Below are 19,915 nucleotides of genomic sequence, written 5' to 3' on the forward strand. Positions count from 1 at the left end.
GTGTTGGTTATGTATCAATAAGTCATTTTCTTCAAGGTGATTCATAATGTTAGAGTACAGTATATGCTCCAAAATCCTACTGCAAATTGAGGTCAGTAATATGGGTTCAAAATGGTTCAAATGGCTCTGAGCACTATGGGACTCAACTGCTGAGGTCATTAGTCCCCTAGAACTTAGAACTTGTTAAACCTAACTAACCTAAGGACATCACAAACATCCATGCCCGAGGCAGGATTCGAACCTGCGACCGTAGCGGTCTTGCGGTTCCAGACTGCAGCGCCTTTAACCGCACGGCCACTTCGGCCGGCTCAGTAATATGGGTCTGTAATTCAATGGGTTACTCCTATTTCCCTTCTTTAATATTGGTGTGACCTGTGCTACTTTCCAGTCTTTAGGAACAGACCTTTCGTCAAGTGAGCGGTTGTATATGATGGCTAATAAAGGCGCTATTATGTCTGCATACTCTGAGAGGAACCTGAATGGTATACCATCTGGACCGGAAGACTTGCCTTTCTTAAGTGATCTGAGTTGTTTCGCAACACCTAAGATATCTACAGCTGTTCTGGTTTCGAATTCTCTTCTGTTAAGAAAAACGATCCAGTGTTCCTTCCGATATGATGTGTATCCGCATTGTTCTTCATTAGACACAGGCTCTGCAAATCGTAAAATGATAGAGGTAAATCATATTTAGCATTTTGTGGGTGTTTTATTAAAGCACTAATTAATGAGTGAATAAGACGTTTGGTAGGCCTACTGCTTATTTCTAAGAACCCTTTGTTATACGATGATGAATCGTATCAGTGTGTCATGGGTGCTGCCTACATCTGCTTCTCAGGAAATAAAGTAATATCAAAATTGTGGGTAGAGACTTACATGCTGTCTCTGCACCACTCCTCTGCCTGCCGATACTCGCTTCATTCACACCCTGCACCCCAGTTTAAAATCAACCAAGCTAAAATGTGTGCGCCATACTGTTTGTAAACCAATTGACTGCTAGAATCGTTATTTCTAAAATGACAGATGCTGGAAGCCTTCGGGCTGGCTACAGCATCCGTCTAACGACTGCCAAGAGTATTATTAATAACACTTCACAGGCCCTACACCAGTGTAGTAGCCATTACATAGCTACTTTTGTGTTTTTCTGTGAATTAGTTCGTATATTGTTGCGAAGAGAATAATGTAGCACTTTCTAATTTACTGTGAAAACTACCTACAACAGGGAAAACGCATTTTAGTGGATATTTAAGCGTAGGTGATATATTTTTCTGTCATAGGTATAAGGTACAAAGGACAGAGTATGTGTTTGTAGTGGGTGATCTATCTGACGAAGATATTCCTATATTCGTTTGACCAACTATAACCTCCACCACACAGTGCGCACGTCATTGCTAACTGGTAGCTTACGGAATCAGTATCACAGTCGTACGAACCATTGATAATAGGAACGATCTTTTAAAAGTAATTCAGTTTCGTGATCGAAACACAATTGAATCGGTGAGTCAGAAAAGGAGCCATGTCCTAGAAGGTCAATTTTTCAGGAAACATAAAAAATTGTTTCACTATACAACGGGTTTAAGCATGGCGTCGTGGAGTTGATGTGCAGCAATTTGCCTCGGGGTAAACATTATACACCATTGCAACATACTTTAGACATCTGCTGTACCGAGTTCTCACTACAGTCTAAGATACCAAGATCCGCTGGCTCTTAAAACAGAAATAAATTTCTCTGCTGAAAATGAACATATCAACACTTACTTTTTACCAGAAACTCTGCTCTCACAAAGGTTCCTGCTAACTCTAACGCACTGTTCTAAATCATACGCTGTGTTCAAACACGAGATTTAAACAGAATAATGTAATGTGGCTCTTCTGCCTCATCCAGATGTACACTAAAATTTACGCAAAAAGCTTGGTAGAGTAAATTAGTAAGCACTATGTGTAAAATACACACAATTCACTTTCTCGTGGAAATGCGTGAGAAACAAAAACTAAACTAAATTACTGTGTATCAACAAATTGGTACAACTACAGGCGTCCTCGCTGCTCCACGACTGCGCTCTTTTAATTTACAAGGTTGTGGTGTGTGGCCTGTGGAGCAGAATAGGTCCATGGGACCAGTGACCTTTCATTTCGTTAATGGTCGTAGTTATTGTGATATTTACATGGAAACAAGACACTGTATGAAATTCGAGAAACTTCACAATGAAAAATAGGAATCACTATGATTTTGCGTTTGGTGCATATTACATAATATGTTGCTGCATATGAAATTTAGATAGCATTTGAACTTTTCTTTAGAGTTGGGTGGAGGCCTCTCTCTGTCACCAATCTCGAAAAAATTTATCTGATGTAGCACACTCACTTGCAATCGCGCCACGCCAACGATAAAGCCAAAGTGAAATATCCACAACATTCCTCATGTTTCATAAACGGTTTGAGATATCGGAATGAGATGTTGGCAAATGACAGCATGCAAAGAGGAGAGTATTTCGCCATACGTTTATTATGCAAAATTTCATTATCTACCCTGTTTTTCCACTAAATACAGACTTTTTCGATGAAAGAATGTAATTTTTAAGGGCCATCGATAGCTAAAGAAACGAGAAATGCTATGGGTTATGAAACAACATAAGTGAAGATACGAAGGTAATCCCAAAAGTAAAGTCTCCCATTTTTTTTATAAGTACATAGACCTGTTTATTTCTACATCAGTTTACAGCTTGAACATTTAGCTATTTTTCGACATAATCACAATTTCTGTCGATGCATTTTTGTAGATGCTGTGGCAGTTTTTGTATGCCCGTGTCTTACCAGCTCGCCACCATGCTGTTCAGAAAGTTATGAGCCTCTTGTTTCACCTCGTCGTCGGAGCTGAATCGCTCTCCGGCCAAATGTTCTTTTAACCTAGGGAACAGGACGTGATAGTCACTGGGCGCCAAGTCAGGACTATAGGGTGGGTAGGTGATTATGTTCCACTGAAACTGTCGCAGGAGAGCAACGGTTTGCTGAGCGATGTGTGGGCAAGCGTTTTCATTGAGAATGTGTACGCGATTGCTCTACATTCCTCTTCTCCGATTCTGAATTGCCCGTTTGGGTTTTTTCAGAGACTCACAGTACCTGTCAGCGTTAATTGTGGTCCCAGTGGGCATAACGTCGACAAACAAAACCCCTTTCCGATCCCAAAAAACGGTTGTCATGACTTTACCAGCAGACTGTGTTTGTTTGAATTTCGCGGTTTTGGCGAAGAAAGATGCCGCCACTGGCGTTATTGTTGCTTGGTCTCAGGTCTAAAGTGGTATGCCCAGGTTTCGTCGCCCGTCGCAATTGAATCCAGAAAGTTGTCCTGTTCGGCTGCAAGGCGGTGAAGAAATGCGCGGGAAGCACCAACTCGTTGCTGCATGTGGTCCTCAGTCAGCATGCGTGGCACCTATCTTGAGCACACCTTTCGGTAGTTCAATGTTTCCTTTAAAATTCTGTGAGCGGTGCTTCGGGAAACCCCAGGAACCAACGTGCAGAGATCATCCAGGATGATCCGCCGATCTTCACACATGCTTTGCTCAATCTTCAACACTGTCTCCTCAGAAATTGACGGTCTCCCGCTCCTTTGTTCGTCGTGAATTTCGGTCCGACCAGCTGCAAACTCTCTACACCACTTAGGAACATTTTTGACATCCATGTACGACTCACCATACACTTCCGTCAAGTGGCGATGGATTTCAATCGGCGCAGTGCCCTTTGCGTTCAAAAAGCGAATAACTGCGCGCAATTCGCACTTGGCGGTAACATCCAACGGGAGCTCCATTCTCAACGGCTGCCAAGCCAAGACAGCGCCTCAGCGCTGCGTGCGCATGTTTACACACAGCGCGTGAAGCGCTCTTCGTAACAGTATGAGCAACTACCACACAAACAGAGTTCTGTACTTATAAAAAAAAATAGGAGACCTTACTTTGGGATTACCTTCGTATTACACGTTTATTTTGTTCCTACGGTGTGCTATTTCATAAGCTACTGACCTTACTTTTTCTCAGTTCCACACTTAATAAACGTAATAAACCACTGTTTCAGAACTCTCTTGCAATTGCACCTGCACAATGTCAGTGAGGTGACACTGTGAAACTAACTTAATAAACCACCGTTTCAGAATTCTCTTGCAATGCACCTGCAGAATACGTCAGTGAGGTGACACTGTGAAACTCTGCTGTGTTTTTGCATAAGAAGCAAATTTTAACATGGCCAATAAGACAAATGTTTGGGCCACTCATGACGCTCCTCTGAAAGTTACAGATGGTTAATAGTCCAGGCGAAAATAAATCGCCGCTGCTGTTGTTGCATTTTCAGCACAATTCTTTTTGGATGCTAACCTAAGCAGAGGTGACACATATATTTGTATGGTCACCATGCAAGTATGAGCCGGCCGCTGTGGTCGAGCGGTTCTAGGCGCTTCAGTCCGGAACCACGCTGCTGCTACAGTCGCAGGTTCGAATCCTGTCTCGGGCATGATGTCCTAAGGTTAGCTAGGTTTAAGTGGTTCTAAGTCTAGGGGACTGAGGACCTCAGATGGATGTTAAGTCCCATAGTGCTCAGAGCCATTTGATTTTTTGCAAGTATGAACGTGGATGGGCTCCACTTGATGTTTACAAAAAATGTGAGTATAGGCTTCAGTTTAGAATGACACATGCCCTCCAGCACTCGGCATTTCTCCTACAGCGCCTGCCTGTAACCCCCACCACCATTGCTGGTCTCCCCACTCATGCCCTCCGGCCATGTTTTCCTATGCCAACTCTACAGCAATGTGAGACGATCTTTCTTGCACTCTGGTCGTCCTGACTGACAATCACTGTACTCTCTTTGTTGCAGTCTGGCCAGAGCGCTGCCTCATCCCCGACGTCTGGTCTGCAGACTCCGCAGCAGCAGCCGGGCAAGACGCTCTCCCCTGACCAGCCGCAGCCGCCTCAACAGCCACAACAGCAGCAGCAGCAGCAGCAACAGCAGCAGCAGCAGCCACTGACGCCGGCGACTCTACCGCTAACTGAGTACCACACTGAAGACGAGACGCTCAGAGACAAGCCCAGCACGCCCAGTAAGGAGGAGCTCGAGACCAACGAGAAGAACCTCACCGCCGGACGCCTCGGGCAACTCGTCTTCAAGATCAGGTGCGCGTGCCACGCGATTCTCTCTTGTCACACCTGTTGTTGCTGTCCCCTTCGATACTAAGACTCGTTTACTGCAGCTCTCTGCACCAGTCTCTCTGCTGGAAGCCATTTTATCTCTAGCCACCCAGGGTAGTCACGCAGTCTGAGGCATCATGTCACAGTTTGCGTGGCTTTCCCCCATCTGAGGTCCTCAGGCATGGGTGTGTGTGTGTTGTCCTTAGCATATGTTAGTTTAAGTTAGATTAAGTAACGTGTAAGCTGAAAAAATTTCAATTTTTTAAATGTTCTTTCCTGATTCCCTGAGTTAACATTGCTTAAATTACTCTGCAATGAACCTTTTGCATTTACTGAGTTGATATACTGTTATTACCAGACAAACCATACAGAATAGCTGTAAGGGATAGCAGCACCACCGTGCTTACCCCTGAGCAACAGCAGCAGGTGAGTGTAACATGCAATCCAATGTTCTTCTAACAGAATGCTGTCACACACTACACTTCTATATGCCAGTGCCTTGCACAACACAGCAATTAAACACTGACCAACACTGTTGATGCCTCTTTTGTTCGGGTACCTCTTAAAACCTAATCCCATAAACAGAACAATGTATTTGAAGTGTTTCCTTGTTAGTCTTGAAGATCAATCCTGTGCAACAAAAGCTACAAAACTTCTGCAAAGTTGATATTTTTTATATTGTTCATAATATTGTAAAAAAAGTTGCCTTATTACACATTTCTTTAAATTGTCAGTGGGATATTTTGTGTATATACTTTGCTTCTTCTTCTTCGGGGCAAACAGTTGAACCCTACTCCACTCAGCATTGTGACTCTCTTGACGTAATTTGCCCAGCACTGACTTTTCCTACCTTATCATTTGTCTTGCTCATCCTTTCCATCCTCAATTCTTTCTTTTTCCCATCATCTTAAATTTAATTACATCACTAGCGAGCTGCCATGGCTGCCCAAGAAGGCATTTTCCACAATCACTTTCCATGTTCGCACAAACTATTCTTTGAATTGGAACATTGCCGTACGTAATCTAGTTTATGCTACAGCATGATCTACAGTTCACTTCATAAGTGATACCTGCTTTTATAGTTTTTTTTAAGTTTTGAGAAATTGTTTGTTCCTATAAAAATTTATTCTAAAATTGCATACCAATAACTAACAATAAAAACAAAAGGCAAGTAATATGAGTATATTTTTTAGTGTTAAGGCCTTCTTTCCTCTGCATATTCACCCTTTATTCATCTTTCAGTGTGACAAATTCTTCACAAAGATGGATGACCTGGACAAGACTTTGGTTGTAAAAGTTTGCATTTTGGCTATACAGGAAACATTTCAGCTTGAAAGTAGCCTCATAATTCTTCTGTAAATGCCTGCCACACAATTGTACCTTCATCCATTCATCCATGAAGATGAAGTAGTCACTGAGTGCCTTGTCAGAACATAGAGAGGAGATTCACAAGGGGGAGGGGGGGGGGGGGGGGGTGGAGAGCAAGGTTAGAAATATCTGAAAGCCACAGTGGCAGCATGTACAGCAGAGTATTGTACAGAATGAGCTGGGGATTAGTAGTGGAACCAGACCACCCTCATGAACAGTTTTCTGTGATGCTTCACCTTGATAGCCTTAGTAACACTGTTAAGAGATTTTTGTAGTAATCTATTTTGACATATTGCCCCTCACGATGTAATCTGTTAGAACCACACCCTGGCAGTCCCAAAAAATTCTCAGCATCATGCTCCCGGGAATCTCACAACTTTTTTGCATGTGTGTGGCAAGCCATTGTACAGTGTTTCACCCTTTCTTGTGCTGCAGTATTTCTCTGACTATATCTTTTCTCAGACTTTGTCTCTTGGGCAGATTCCCTGTTGACTGCCTAAATTGCTGGTAGGATGCCACTTTTTTCAATATTTTATGCCACCTATTTCAGTTAACTTACATATAGTCCCCACATCTGGATTTGACTGCCAACTTTTCAAAACTGTCTGCGAGGGAAGGTCACCTACTGCCTATCATGATATACAGTCCATGTGGAAAATCATCAGGTACCTCTGTAGTGGCAGTTCCCTGACCATGCTGGGCTCACACTATTGATGCCCCATCTGTCACCTCCATGCATGTGCCCGGGAGTAGGTGCCAGTTTTCTTGGGGATTCTGGAACTTTAGGCACTGTCCATCATGCCAAGTAACCTTCGATCTGCTGTAGGCAGATATTTGGTGTCAGAAACTGATCAAAGTTATCAGTTGGTGGGTCTGAAGCTCTGGTAGTCTCTTCAGACAGACCAGAACTCTTCACTGCAGATCACTACAATGCTAGAAACTTTGCCTGCTTGGCCACATCATGAGAGCAAAGCAAAATCAAGTGGCCTGCAAAAACTTCCTCCCCTCAGTCCCTGGTTTGCACTTGTTGTAAACATGAAGGGTCCTTTCTCTTTACTAAGCCAATGTTATTATTATTATTATTTCTTTCTTGTCTCAGACGTTATGTCTGGTTAAAAATGGAAGGTGACGCGGACCTTGATCAAGCGTGATTTCCTTTTAACTGTACGGTATATGTTACATTGCATTTAGGAACTTTCGGGTAATTGAACAAGTGTCAATAATTACAGATTTCTGTAGTTGTATATGTAAGTTTGGATGTAGCTGTACTGCATTGATGAACTGGTGGATATTGTGTGGTATGACTCCTGTAGTTGATAGTATAATTGGTATAATGTCAACTTTATCCTGATGCCACAGGTCCTTGACTTCCTCAGCCAGTTGGATGTATTTTTCAATTTTTTCTCCTGTTTTCTTTTGTATATTTGTTGTATTGGGTATGGATATTTCGATTAGTTATGTTAATTTCTTCTTTTTATTGGTGAGTATGATGTCAGGTTTGTTATGTGGTGTTGTTTTATCTGTTATAATGGTTCTGTTCCAGTATAATTTGTATTCATCGTTCTCCAGTACATTTTGTGGTGCACACTTGTATGTGGGAACATGTTGTTTTATAAGTTTATGTTGTAAGGCAAGCTGTTGATGTATTATTTTTGCTACATTGTCATGTCTTCTGAGGTATTCTGTATTTGCTAGTATTGTACATCCACTTGTGATGTGATTTACTGTTTCTATTTGTTGTTTGCAAAGTCTGCATTTATCTGTTGTGGTATTGGGATCTTTAATAATATGCTTGCTGTAATATCTGGCGTTTATTGTTTGATCCTGCATTGCAATCATGAATCCTTCCGTCTCACTGTATATATTGCCTTTTCTTAGCCATGTGTTGGATGCATCTTGATTGATGTGTGGCTGTGTTAGATGATACGGGTGCTTGCCATGTAGTGTTTTCTTTTTCCAATTTACTTTCTTCGTATCTGTTGATGTTATGTGATCTAAAGAGTTGCAGAAGTGGTTATGAAATTGCAGTGGTGTAGCCGATGTATTTATATGAGTGATTGCTTCGTGTATTTTGCTAGTTTCTGCTTGTTCTATAAAGAATTTTCTTAAATTGTCTACCTGTCCATAATGTAGGTTTTTTATGTTGATAAATCCCCTTCCTCCTTCCTTTCTGCTTAATGTGAATCTTTCAGTTGCTGAATGTATGTGATGTATTCTATATTTGTGGCATTGTGATCGTGTAAGTGTATTGAGTGCTTCTAGGTCTGTGTTACTCCATTTCAGTACTCCAAATGAGTAGGTCAATATTGGTATAGCATAAGTATTTATACCTTTTGTCTTGTTTCTTGCTGTCAATTTTGTTTTCAGTATTTTTGTTAGTCTTTGTCTACATTTTTCTTTTAGTTCTTCTTTAATATTTGTATTATCTATTCCTATATTTTGTCTGTATCCTAGATATTTACAGGCATCTGTTTTTTCCATTGCTTCTATGCAGTCGCTGTGGTTATCCAATATGTAATCTTCTTGTTTAGTGTGTTTTCCCTTGACTATGCTATTTTTCTTACATTTGTCTGTTCCAAAAGCCATATTTATATCATTGTTGAATACTTCTGTTATCTTTAGTAATTGGTTGAGTTGTTGATTTGTTGCTGCCAGTAGTTTTAGATCATCCATGTATAGCAGATATGTGATTTTGTGTGGGTATGTTCCAGTAATATTGTATCCATAATTTGTATTATTTAGCATGTTGGATAGTGGGTTCAGAGCAAGGCAGAACCAGAAAGGACATAATGAGTCTCCTTGGTATATTCCACGCTTAATCTGTATTGGCTGTGATGTGATATTATTTGAATTTGTTTGGATATTAAGTGTGGTTTTCCAATTTTTCATTACTATGTTTAGGAACTGTATCAATTTAGGATCTACTTTGTATATTTCCAATATGTGTAGTAACCATGAGTGGGGTACACTATCAAAAGCTTTCTGGTAATCAATGTATGCATAGTGTAGTGACCTTTGTTTAGTTTTAGCTTGATATGTCACCTCTGCATCTATTATCAGTTGTTCTTTACATCCTCGTGCTCCTTTGCAACAGTCTTTTTGTTCTTCATTTATAATTTTGTTCTGTGTTGTATGTGTCATTAATTTCTGTGTAATGGCTGAAGTTAATATTTTGTATATTGTTGGTAGGCATGTTATGGGGCGATATTTAGCTGGGTTTGCTGTGTCTGCTTGATCTTTAGGTTTCAGATAAGTTATTCCATGTGTAAGTGTATCAGGGAATGTGTATGGGTCTGCAATGTAACTGTTAAATAATTTAAATATAATAGAGGGAAACATTCCACGCGGGAAAAATATATTTGGAAAAATATATTTAAAAAACAAAGATGATGTGACTTACCATACGAAAGCACTGGCAGGTCGATAGAAACACAAACAAACACATACATACACACAGAATTCTAGCTCTCGCAACCAATGGTTGCTTCATCAGGAAAGAGGGAAGGAGAGGGAAAGACGAAAGGATGTGGGTTTTAAGGGAGAGGTAAGGAGTCATTCCAATCCCGGGAGCGGAAAGACTTACCTTAGGGGGAAAAAAGGACAGGTATACACTCGCGCGCACACACACATATCCATCCGCTCCCGGGATTGGAATGACTCATTACCCTCTCCCTTAAAACCCACATCATGTATGTGCGGATGGATATGTGTGTGTGCGCGAGTGTATATCTGTCCTTTTTTCCCCCTAAGGTAAGTCTTTCCGCTCCCGGGATTGGAATGACTCATTACCCTCTCCCTTAAAACCCACATCCTTTCGTCTTTCACTCTCCTTCCCTCTTTCCTGACGAAGCAACCATTGGTTGCGAAAGCTAGAATTCTGTGTGTATGTATGTGTTTGTTTGTGTTTCTATCGACCTGCCAGCGCTTTCGTATGGTAAGTCACATCATCTTTGTTTTTTAAATATGTTAAATAATTTAGTTAGATGTGAATGTGTTGAGGTGAATTTCTTTAGCCAGAAATTTACTATTTTATCTTTTCAAGGGGCTTTCCAATTGTGAGTAGAATTAATTGCTTGGGTGACTTCATGTTGCAAAATTATCACTTCAGGCATTTGTGGTATCATCTTGTACGTATCTGTTTCTGCTTGTATCCACCGTGCATGCCTGTTATGTTGTACCGGGTTTGACCATATGTTGCTCCAGAAGTGTTCCATGTCTGTTATGTTTGGTGGATTGTCTATTTTAATGTGTGTGTTATCTATTGTCTGGTAAAATTTCTTTTGGTTTGTGTTGAATGTTTGGTTTTGTTTCCTTCTATTTTCACTTTTTTTGTATCTTCTAAGTCGTTTGGCCAATGCTTGTAATTTCTGCTTCTTTTCATCTAATTGCTCTATCACTTCTTGTTGTGAGATTTTACCTAACTTTTTTCGTTTTTTTTTTTCTGACATTTCATTTCTTATAAATTGTGTTAGCTGTCCGATGTCTTTTGTCAGTTTTTCTATTCCGATCTGTAGCCTGTGTTGCCATGCTGGTTTTGTGGGTTTCTTCTGTGTGTTGGTTGGTTCTGGTCTCTGCCTAGTGTGTATATTTAGTGTAGTGAGTGCTCCTATATAAACCAGTAGTTGTAACTCTTCCATAGTTGTGTTTTCATTTATTTTGTTGTGTATGATTGTGTTGATAGTTTTTATTGTTGTTTCGACTTGTGGGTTATTTGACGGTCTATGCAAGAATGGTCTAAAGTCTGTATTTGTGTCTTTGTATTCTGTATATGTCAGCTGAAATTTTTCTTCTATATCTAACATGTGTGTCACTTCGTGTTCTATTTGTGCTTGTTCTGGTGGCTGTCTTAAGATTTCGTTTTCCTCTGACTGTTTAATTAATGCGTGTTGTTCTTTGTTTGTTTGCTCTGGGATGTTTGAGTACATTACTTTATTTTCTTCTTCTTCTGATTGCACATTATTTTGTTCAGTATTTGTTGTACTTGTTGTTTGATGTTTTCTAATTCTGACTGGGGTATCCTGTTATTTTTGATTACTACACGGATCTGATCAGCTAGTCGTTGTTCTGTTAAAAATTTTAAGTCTGGGTATCTGGTAATATGAGGGCAGTTGAATAAGTAATGCAACACATTTTTTTTCTCGGCCAATTTTGGTTGAAAAAACCGGAAATTTCTTGTGGAATATTTTCAAACATTCCCGCTTCGTCTCGTATAGTTTCATTGACTTCCGACAGGTGACAGCGCTGTACGGAGGTGTTAAAATGGTGTCTGTAACGGATGTGCGTTGCAAACAACGGGCAGTGATCGAGTTTCTTTTGGCGGAAAACCAGGGCATCTCAGATATTCATAGGCGCTTGCAGAATGTCTACGGTGATCTGGCAGTGGACAAAAGCACGGTGAGTTGTTGGGCAAAGCGTGTGTCATCATCACCGCAAGGTCAAGCAAGACTGTCTGATCTCCCACGTGCGGGCCGGCCGTGCACAGCTGTGACTCCTGCAATGGCGGAGCGTGCGAACACACTCGTTCGAGATGATCGACGGATCACCATCAAACAACTCAGTGCTCAACTTGACATCTCTGTTGGTAGTGCTGTCACAATTGTTCACCAGTTGGGATATTCAAAGGTTTGTTCCCACTGGGTCCCTCGTTGTCTAACCGAACACCATAAAGAGCAAAGGAGAACCATCTGTGCGGAATTGCTTGCTCGTCATGTGGCTGAGGGTGACAATTTCTTGTCAAAGATTGTTACAGGCGATGAAACATGGGTTCATCACTTCGAACCTGAAACAAAACGGCAATCAATGGAGTGGCGCCACACCCACTCCCCTACCAAGAAAAAGTTTAAAGCCATACCCTCAGCCGGTAAAGTCATGGTTACAGTCTTCTGGGACACTGAAGGGGTTATTCTGTTCGATGTCCTTCCCCATGGTCAAACGATCAACTCTGAAGTGTATTGTGCTACTCTTCAGAAATTGAAGAAACAACTTCAGCGTGTTCGTAGGCACAAAAATCTGAACGAACTTCTCCTTCTTCATGACAACGCAAGACCTCACACAAGTCTTCGCACCCGAGAGGAGCTCACAAAACTTCAGTGGACTGTTCTTCCTCATGCACCCTACAGCCCCGATCTCGCACCGTCAGATTTCCATATGTTTGGCCCAATGAAGGACGCAATCCATGGGAGGCACTACGCGGATGATGAAGAAGTTATTGATGCAGTACGACGTTGGCTCCGACATCGACCAGTGGAATGGTACCGTGCAGGCATACAGGCCCTCATTTCAAGGTGGCGTAAGGCCGTAGCATTGAATGGAGATTACGTTGAAAAATAGTGTTGTGTAGCTAAAAGATTGGGGAATAACCTGGTGTATTTCAATGTTGAATAAAACAACCCCTGTTTCAGAAAAAAATGTGTTGCATTACTTATTGAACTGCCCTCGTAAATGTTGTGTATACTTGTGATCTGTATCCAGTTGTGTTGGTTCCTAGGTTTGTTGCTTGGTAATAACAGAACATGAGGTGTCGATTAACTTCATCTGACCATCTCATCCTCTGTCTTTGTTTTCCTTCTAGGGTGGTTGCAGGAAGCATATCCGGCAAAACACCTCTATTTGGATTTGAATCATTTTCCAGTTGGCTAGCAGTGTTGTTACCATTGTGGGCGGGCATAGGGTTCAAGCGTCATCCCCGACCATGACGGCGCTTGTCCGAGGCTTCTTTAGTTCTGTCCTGAACCAACTAATCACACTAAAAGGGGGGTTAGCCCTATTAGAGGTTTGTTCTTTTCGTCGCCTTTTACGACTGGCAGAACATACCGGAGGCCTATTCTTTTCCCGGGTCTCCACGGGAATTATTATTATGCTTGTATTATTATTGTATTATTATTATTATTATTATTATTATTATTATTATTACTACTACTATTATTATTATTATTGTTCCCTGATGTGTTGATGCATCATGGAATAACCTCCATGGTAATAGAGTGACCAGTAGAGAATAAAAACTGTAGATGAAGACAGAGATTTAAATATGTCCAACAAATAATTGAAGAAGCAGGTTGCAAGTGCTGTTCTAAGATGCAGAGTTTACCGCAGGAAAATAATTCACGGCCAGCCACATCGTACCAGTCAGATGACTGATGACTCATAAAAATGACGCCAATTTTCTTTGTGGAGAGTAGTGAAAATGTATTTGGTGAAATATCTTTTCTTGTAAATTACAAGGTCATTCCATCCAAATGAAGAGAGCAAATCTTAACCAGTCCCAGGCATTATTCTTTCATAAAAGACTTTGGGATATACCTGTTACTGTAACACCCTATAAAAGTCTAAACATGATACAGGGTATAATTTTTCACTGCAAATTAATGATGCAAATGGATGGCTAACTACGCAAGCACTCGAAGATGCATGGGATCCATTTTGTACACTGTTGCTACCCAGAAAACAAGGCTGGTACTGTGGGGAATTCACTTTCAGAGTACGTCAAAATAATGGTTTACCATTGTGATGTGGGCTTATGTTTTCCCAGTGAATATATGATCTCATTTGTGGAGACTATGGCTGTCCACGGCATGGAAACTTACTATGTGTGGTACCACTTGTCAGTGTAAACTGTAGAAATGACCACCACCCTGATCCCTGAAGTGTGCTACCTCCATTAATGAGTGTAAAATCCACAAGCTGAAGTTCTCCAATCACCTCTCATACTTGAGGTTCAGGAAAGATATGATTGTTTTTATCCTGTCTCAATGATATTGACATTTTACATTACTGTGGCCTGGTTGGCATCAGTATATGATTTACTATTTACTCACTCGAGGTTGTCTCCAGTAATCATGCAAGTAAATCAGACCATGGCCCATCTCTTGAATCCTACAACACCATCTGCAGAAACTTTGACTCTCCATGCCCAGCCAGAGGAGCGCCATCCTCCTCTGCCACCTAATGCTGACAGGACACCATTTTGAGAACCCTCTTCCCAGAAGTCCACAGACAAGCAATGTGACACCAGTCAGTTGCATAAGGAGCCATGGACTGTAGGTCTCAGGGCTTCCTGCTCTTCTTCAGTTCCTCCGCTCACAGTGGGTAAGACCTCACAAGATTCTCGACTGCTAAAAGTAGTGAAAGGGAAAAAGAATAAATTTCAGGAAAAGGCTTCTCCAGTGACCCCAGAGGTGCCAGATCTTGTCATGCTGTCAGTGTTTGAACCAATTTTTGTTGATGTTGTTCCAACCCCATAAAGGGGCAACACAGTAATTCTTGGCCTCTTCATGCCTAACCAGGATATTATGAACGTCACAATTCAGTGGTACCGCAATACATGTCTGTCACTAGCCAGAACTACAACTAATTTTCTCCAGTCCTGTGATCTATCATGCTCTCCAAGAAACACATTTCACTGAGACTATTCAACTCTTTCAAAACCCTACTGTATGTTAGTTCACACAGATGTCATCAGTAAGCATATTCCCTTCCATACCACATCAGAAGTAATGGTAGTGTGAGTGCTGACAACCTCAGCGATCACCATTTGACATGATTATTTACCCCCAGGTAGGAATAGTTAGATATCTTGAGATGACCACCTTAATCCAACAACTCCCAAGCTCCACCCTTTTTCTCCTTCTTGGGCATTTCAATGGGCACCACCCCTTGTGGGGAAATATGATGTCATCTGGTAACATCCTTCTGATTGACCAGCTTCTTTCTGATGCTGATATGTATCTCTTCAATGATGGTATTACTCCCTACTCCACAGCTGCCCACGGTACCTCTTTGGTTAACGATCTTACGATATCTTTCCCCAGTCTCGTGGCTTTGCTACATGACAATCTTTGTGACTGTGACCACTTTCCAGTGATTCTGCCACTTCCTTGTCCCCACCCAACAGATCAGCTTCCCCAGTGAACTCTTTGAACAGTCAGTTGGCAGCGCTTAGTCTTAGATAGCAGATGGAATACACATTTAATATCATATATCTTTAAAATTCTTCCTATTTTTGAAGATATGTTTCCTGCAAAAGGTAGGAACACCACTGATTTTCTTGTATCTTCTGTTGGTTTCTGCAAAGGTCCAGTCTGTACAACATGACAGATCTAATTGTCTGTATAACCATTCTGCTTGAACACTGCTTTTAGATGATCCAGTTCTTGTGTCAAATTATCTGCATCTCAGATAGTATATGCTCTTTTCACCAATGTACTTAAGACCCCTTCATGTTGGTACAATGGATGACAACTTGATGTATCAAGTATCACTCTATATTCATGGGATTACAATAAACACTCTGTCCTAATGCCCCATCATCCCTCCTGCAGACTAAGACATTTAAAAATGAAAGTGTTCCATCCTTTTAAACTTCCATCAAGACTTAATATTGGGATGCAGACAGTTAAAATGATGTAAGAAATGGTCCAGATCAGGATGAAAAGGATGGGAAACTTCCGTTTTCAGATGTCTTGGTCTACAGGAGGAATGACGAGACATTAGGACACAGTGTTTATTGAAAACCCACACATATGGACCGATATCTTCATGCATCAAGTTGTTATCCATTGTATCAATGCAAAAGGGCCCTATGCAGATTGGTAAAATAAGCATGTGCCATCTCAGATGCAGATAATTTAACACAAGAACTGGATCTTCTAAAAGCATGTTCAAGCAGAATGGTTATACCACAATCAGATCCATTGTGCTCTACAGATTGGACCTTCGTGGGAACCAACAGAAGATCCAGGCAAATTGGCGACATTCATACCTTTCAGGGAAAGTATATCTTCGAAAATAGGAAGAATTTTGAAGAGATTTTGTTATGAAAAATGTATTCTGTCTTCCAGCTAAGACCGGAGCACTGCTGGGCTCAGTGAAGGATGATTTGGGTTTGAGGAAGCCTGGTGTCTACAAAATTTCCTGCATTGTGGAAAACCTGTATAGGACAAACAATTTGTATGGTCCAGGATTGATGTGTAGAGCATCATTGCCACATGTTTCTGTCAGCCAGAAAAATCTGCAGTTGCAGAACATTGTCTTACTGAAAGACATAAAATGTTTTATGATGAAACACCAGTGGTTGCCCCTGTGTTGCGTTATTGGGACTGTGTAGTGAAAGAAGCTATTGAAAACTGACTATCTTACAATATTCAAAACAGATATAAGGGATATCCTTTAAGTAAGAGTTGGAACACTGTTTAGTTTGACATTAAAAAACAATCTTTGTTTCAGTCACCAAGGGGTGTCAACAGAAGGTGTCAACAGTGTTTGATATCAATTTATCATTTCCATGAGTTTTCACCACTGGTGTGCTGTTGTGCTTTGCTCTAGAGAGCCATTATGTTTGTGCACACACCATGGACCTAAAGGTGGTGTATAAAGGAGCTGCTGCTGTGGTTTGATTTCAGTTCCAGTCAGTTAGTGTGATGGCTTACTCACCTGATTGTGGCGGCCAGGTGCATCACCAAAATATCATGTTCTGGCTGGAGACCCCAATTACTACATTGGGAAAGTTTATGGAGCCATGAACACACAGTGGTTTATGCAAGATGGTGCAACACCTCGTACAGATAACGCTGTACTGGCTTTCTGAAGGAAATATTCACCAATCATATGATGTCATGACATTACCTGCAATGCCATCATGGGAGATTTTTTTGGCCTCCTTCATCCCATACTTAAATCCAAGTGATTTTTTGTGGGGTATTTGAAAGAGAAACTTTTACTGAGACCACAGGATATTATGGAAATGCATGCACAGCTAATGCAATTGTGCAGTGAGATAAATGAAGACTTGGGCTGCAAAGGTGTAAGGAATATGTGTATTCACCTTCATGAAGTTGTCACTATGAAGGAACACATATTTAACATGCGATGAAGTGAAATGCACTTACATGGACCATACTACCTGTGTGTAAAATTTGAAAATTTTCATTTCAGAAATAAAAGTTTTGTGGCAATATTAAATGTGTTAACTGTTCATGCACCACCCGTATTAAATATAGACAAATAATGGTGTTTAATTTAAAGTTGTTCTCTCTGATCACATATTACTTGCAGTTATAATAAAATTTACTGCTCATCTTTCTCAACCACATTTTAATTTTTTGTTACTCAATGAGCAGTCTTCAAACTGTTGATCGATGTTACTCTTGTCACCTGGTGATATCTCCTGTGTGTGATGTGGCCCTGCTCAGTTTTTTTCTGGGTCCCAAGCCATGTGGGTATCGCAGGGAATGAAGTGGCTAGTAGCTAGAAAAGTGATTAGTCACCTAATGTTCTTTTTGATGATCACAAGTTTGGATTTATGGGTGCAAATAAGACCACTCCTCACTAAGATATGGAACAACATGCCCCATCTACGACATTCTGCACTATCAAGGAGACTACTGCTGTATGGCTCACGTCCTTGCAGTCCTCCCAGAAAGAATCAATCCTCCATCATATGTTGCCCTGGATTGGTCATACCAGATTAACCTATAATTTTATCTTGTGTAGTGAGCTGTTCTCATATTTTGACTATGAAACCTTACACACACATTAGCTCACATCTAGCTCTCCAAGCTAGGCATGATCTTCTGGTATTCTTACCTCTAATACTGGCAGATGACTCATGGACACTTAAACTTATTCTTCATTTTCTCCATGAAAGTGGCTTTTATTCTCAGATTCCACTGATACTACTTTCAGCATGCAAGCAGGATGATGGGGCACTCCCACCACATGCTGAGTCTGAGGGATCCTTGACCCTACCTCCTTTACCAGCTGCCTTGATCATCCCTCTTTTATTCTGTTTTAGTAGCTTCTAGAAGTAGTTAGCCCTACACTTTGATTATAGCAGATTGGGGATGTGATCATTGCAGTAGGGATGGCCCCTACCACACACAGAGCCTTGTGAGACACTTGCCTCATGCCACCCACCTACTAAATTATTTTATTATCGTTAGTCCAACCAATATCCATTACCTTTTCAGCTTTCTCACTTTTACTACTCCAAAACTCCTGGTTAGAAAGCATTCTTTACTTTGTAACTGTCTTTTCCCCTTAAACAGGTTGGCAGGGAGATAGACACAGGTGGGGGTTTCCCTCATTACAAATGAGCCCTGTCGAGTGCTCGTCTGCTCTCTTACCTCTGTACCGGCCTGTTCCACACATTTTTACTTCTCTTTCAAATTATTTCTCAGCTCTGACATCAATATTGCTTTCAATTATTTGATTTTACCACTCCTTCATATTTTGATAACTCAATCAATTCGTAGCTGTCATCACTAACTCTCTCATAACTGAGGGACTGACAACCTCACTGTTTATTTCCCTAACCTCAAACCAACCAACCATTCAGCATTATCTTGTCCAATGATGATTGGATCTCCGTCTGTTTCAGTGGCGATGAATACACGTTTCCACTTCTTCATTTTCTCCTTTGTCTTGGACTCATAATGATGCTCTCAGTACTTCTCTGTAGTAATTAAACAGGTAAACATGACATCTGGATTGGACTGACACAGCTGCAAAATTTTCGCCTATTATCTCTATTTGGCAGTCATTATCAATGCATGTGAGTGGTCACAGAACACAGCAGGTGGCTATCTTTGTTATGTTGAACATGTTGTGTAATATGCTAAAAACTGATCTATGACTGGTTTTCACTTTTTCCATTATTGTCTTTATTGTGATACACTTGTCTTAAAGTGCCAGGGCTTCCATTTCTCTTTCAGTTCCCAGTTCCTCATAGAATGACTGTCTGCCATATCATTCTACATCATTCAGACTTGTTTATCCACAATGAAAGTGTCTGTACCAATTAAACACAGTGTTGTATAATGGTGCATTGTTTCCACACTTTCAGCTCAGCATAGATTTTTACAGTGTCATTTCCACTAAAAATAAAATTACTGCATGGAGCTCTGTAAAAAAAGTGGGTAACCAGCAGGCTGTGTCATTTTGTTTTCACTCATCTAATGTCATGTTACAGTCTTGTGGCATGGGGATTTAAATGGGTATCACAGCTGCCGAAATATACCTGTACACAAACAAAAAATTAATTATACATATTTATTTTTTGAGATGTTAATTAAATGTTTATGACCACCCTCATAGTTGTATTTTGAGTGCAGCCACAAGCTTAAACCTAATAAACACGTGCTGGTGACAGGTACAAGCGTGACAAGAGTGCGCTTATTGTGACGGTGGTGCGCTGCCGCAACCTGCCAGCCAAGGACACCAGTGTGGGCAGCAGTGACCCCTATGTGAAACTGCAGCTGCTGCCAGACAAGCTGCACAAGGTCAAAACGCGTGTGCTGCGCAAGACACGTGACCCTGTCTATGACGAGGACTTCACCTTCTACCGTGTCACCTACAATGAACTCCAGGTGTGCATTCTCTCT

The 19,915-nt window shown here is 41.0% G+C and overlaps 1 protein-coding gene across 1 annotated transcript in view; it reads left to right on the forward strand.

The window, feature by feature from the left end:
- Positions 1–19,915, forward strand: part of LOC124805762 (synaptotagmin-11) — a 717,920-nt gene that overhangs the window by 650,048 nt on the left and 47,957 nt on the right. Inside the window, exons 5-6 of the mRNA XM_047266330.1 lie at positions 4,858–5,153; positions 19,684–19,900. Of these exons, the coding sequence (XP_047122286.1) occupies positions 4,858–5,153; positions 19,684–19,900 (513 nt within the window). The remainder of the gene's footprint in view (positions 1–4,857; positions 5,154–19,683; positions 19,901–19,915) is intronic.

This window comes from Schistocerca piceifrons, chromosome 7 (genome assembly GCF_021461385.2).
Source record: "Schistocerca piceifrons isolate TAMUIC-IGC-003096 chromosome 7, iqSchPice1.1, whole genome shotgun sequence".
Classification (NCBI taxonomy): domain Eukaryota; kingdom Metazoa; phylum Arthropoda; class Insecta; order Orthoptera; family Acrididae; genus Schistocerca; species Schistocerca piceifrons.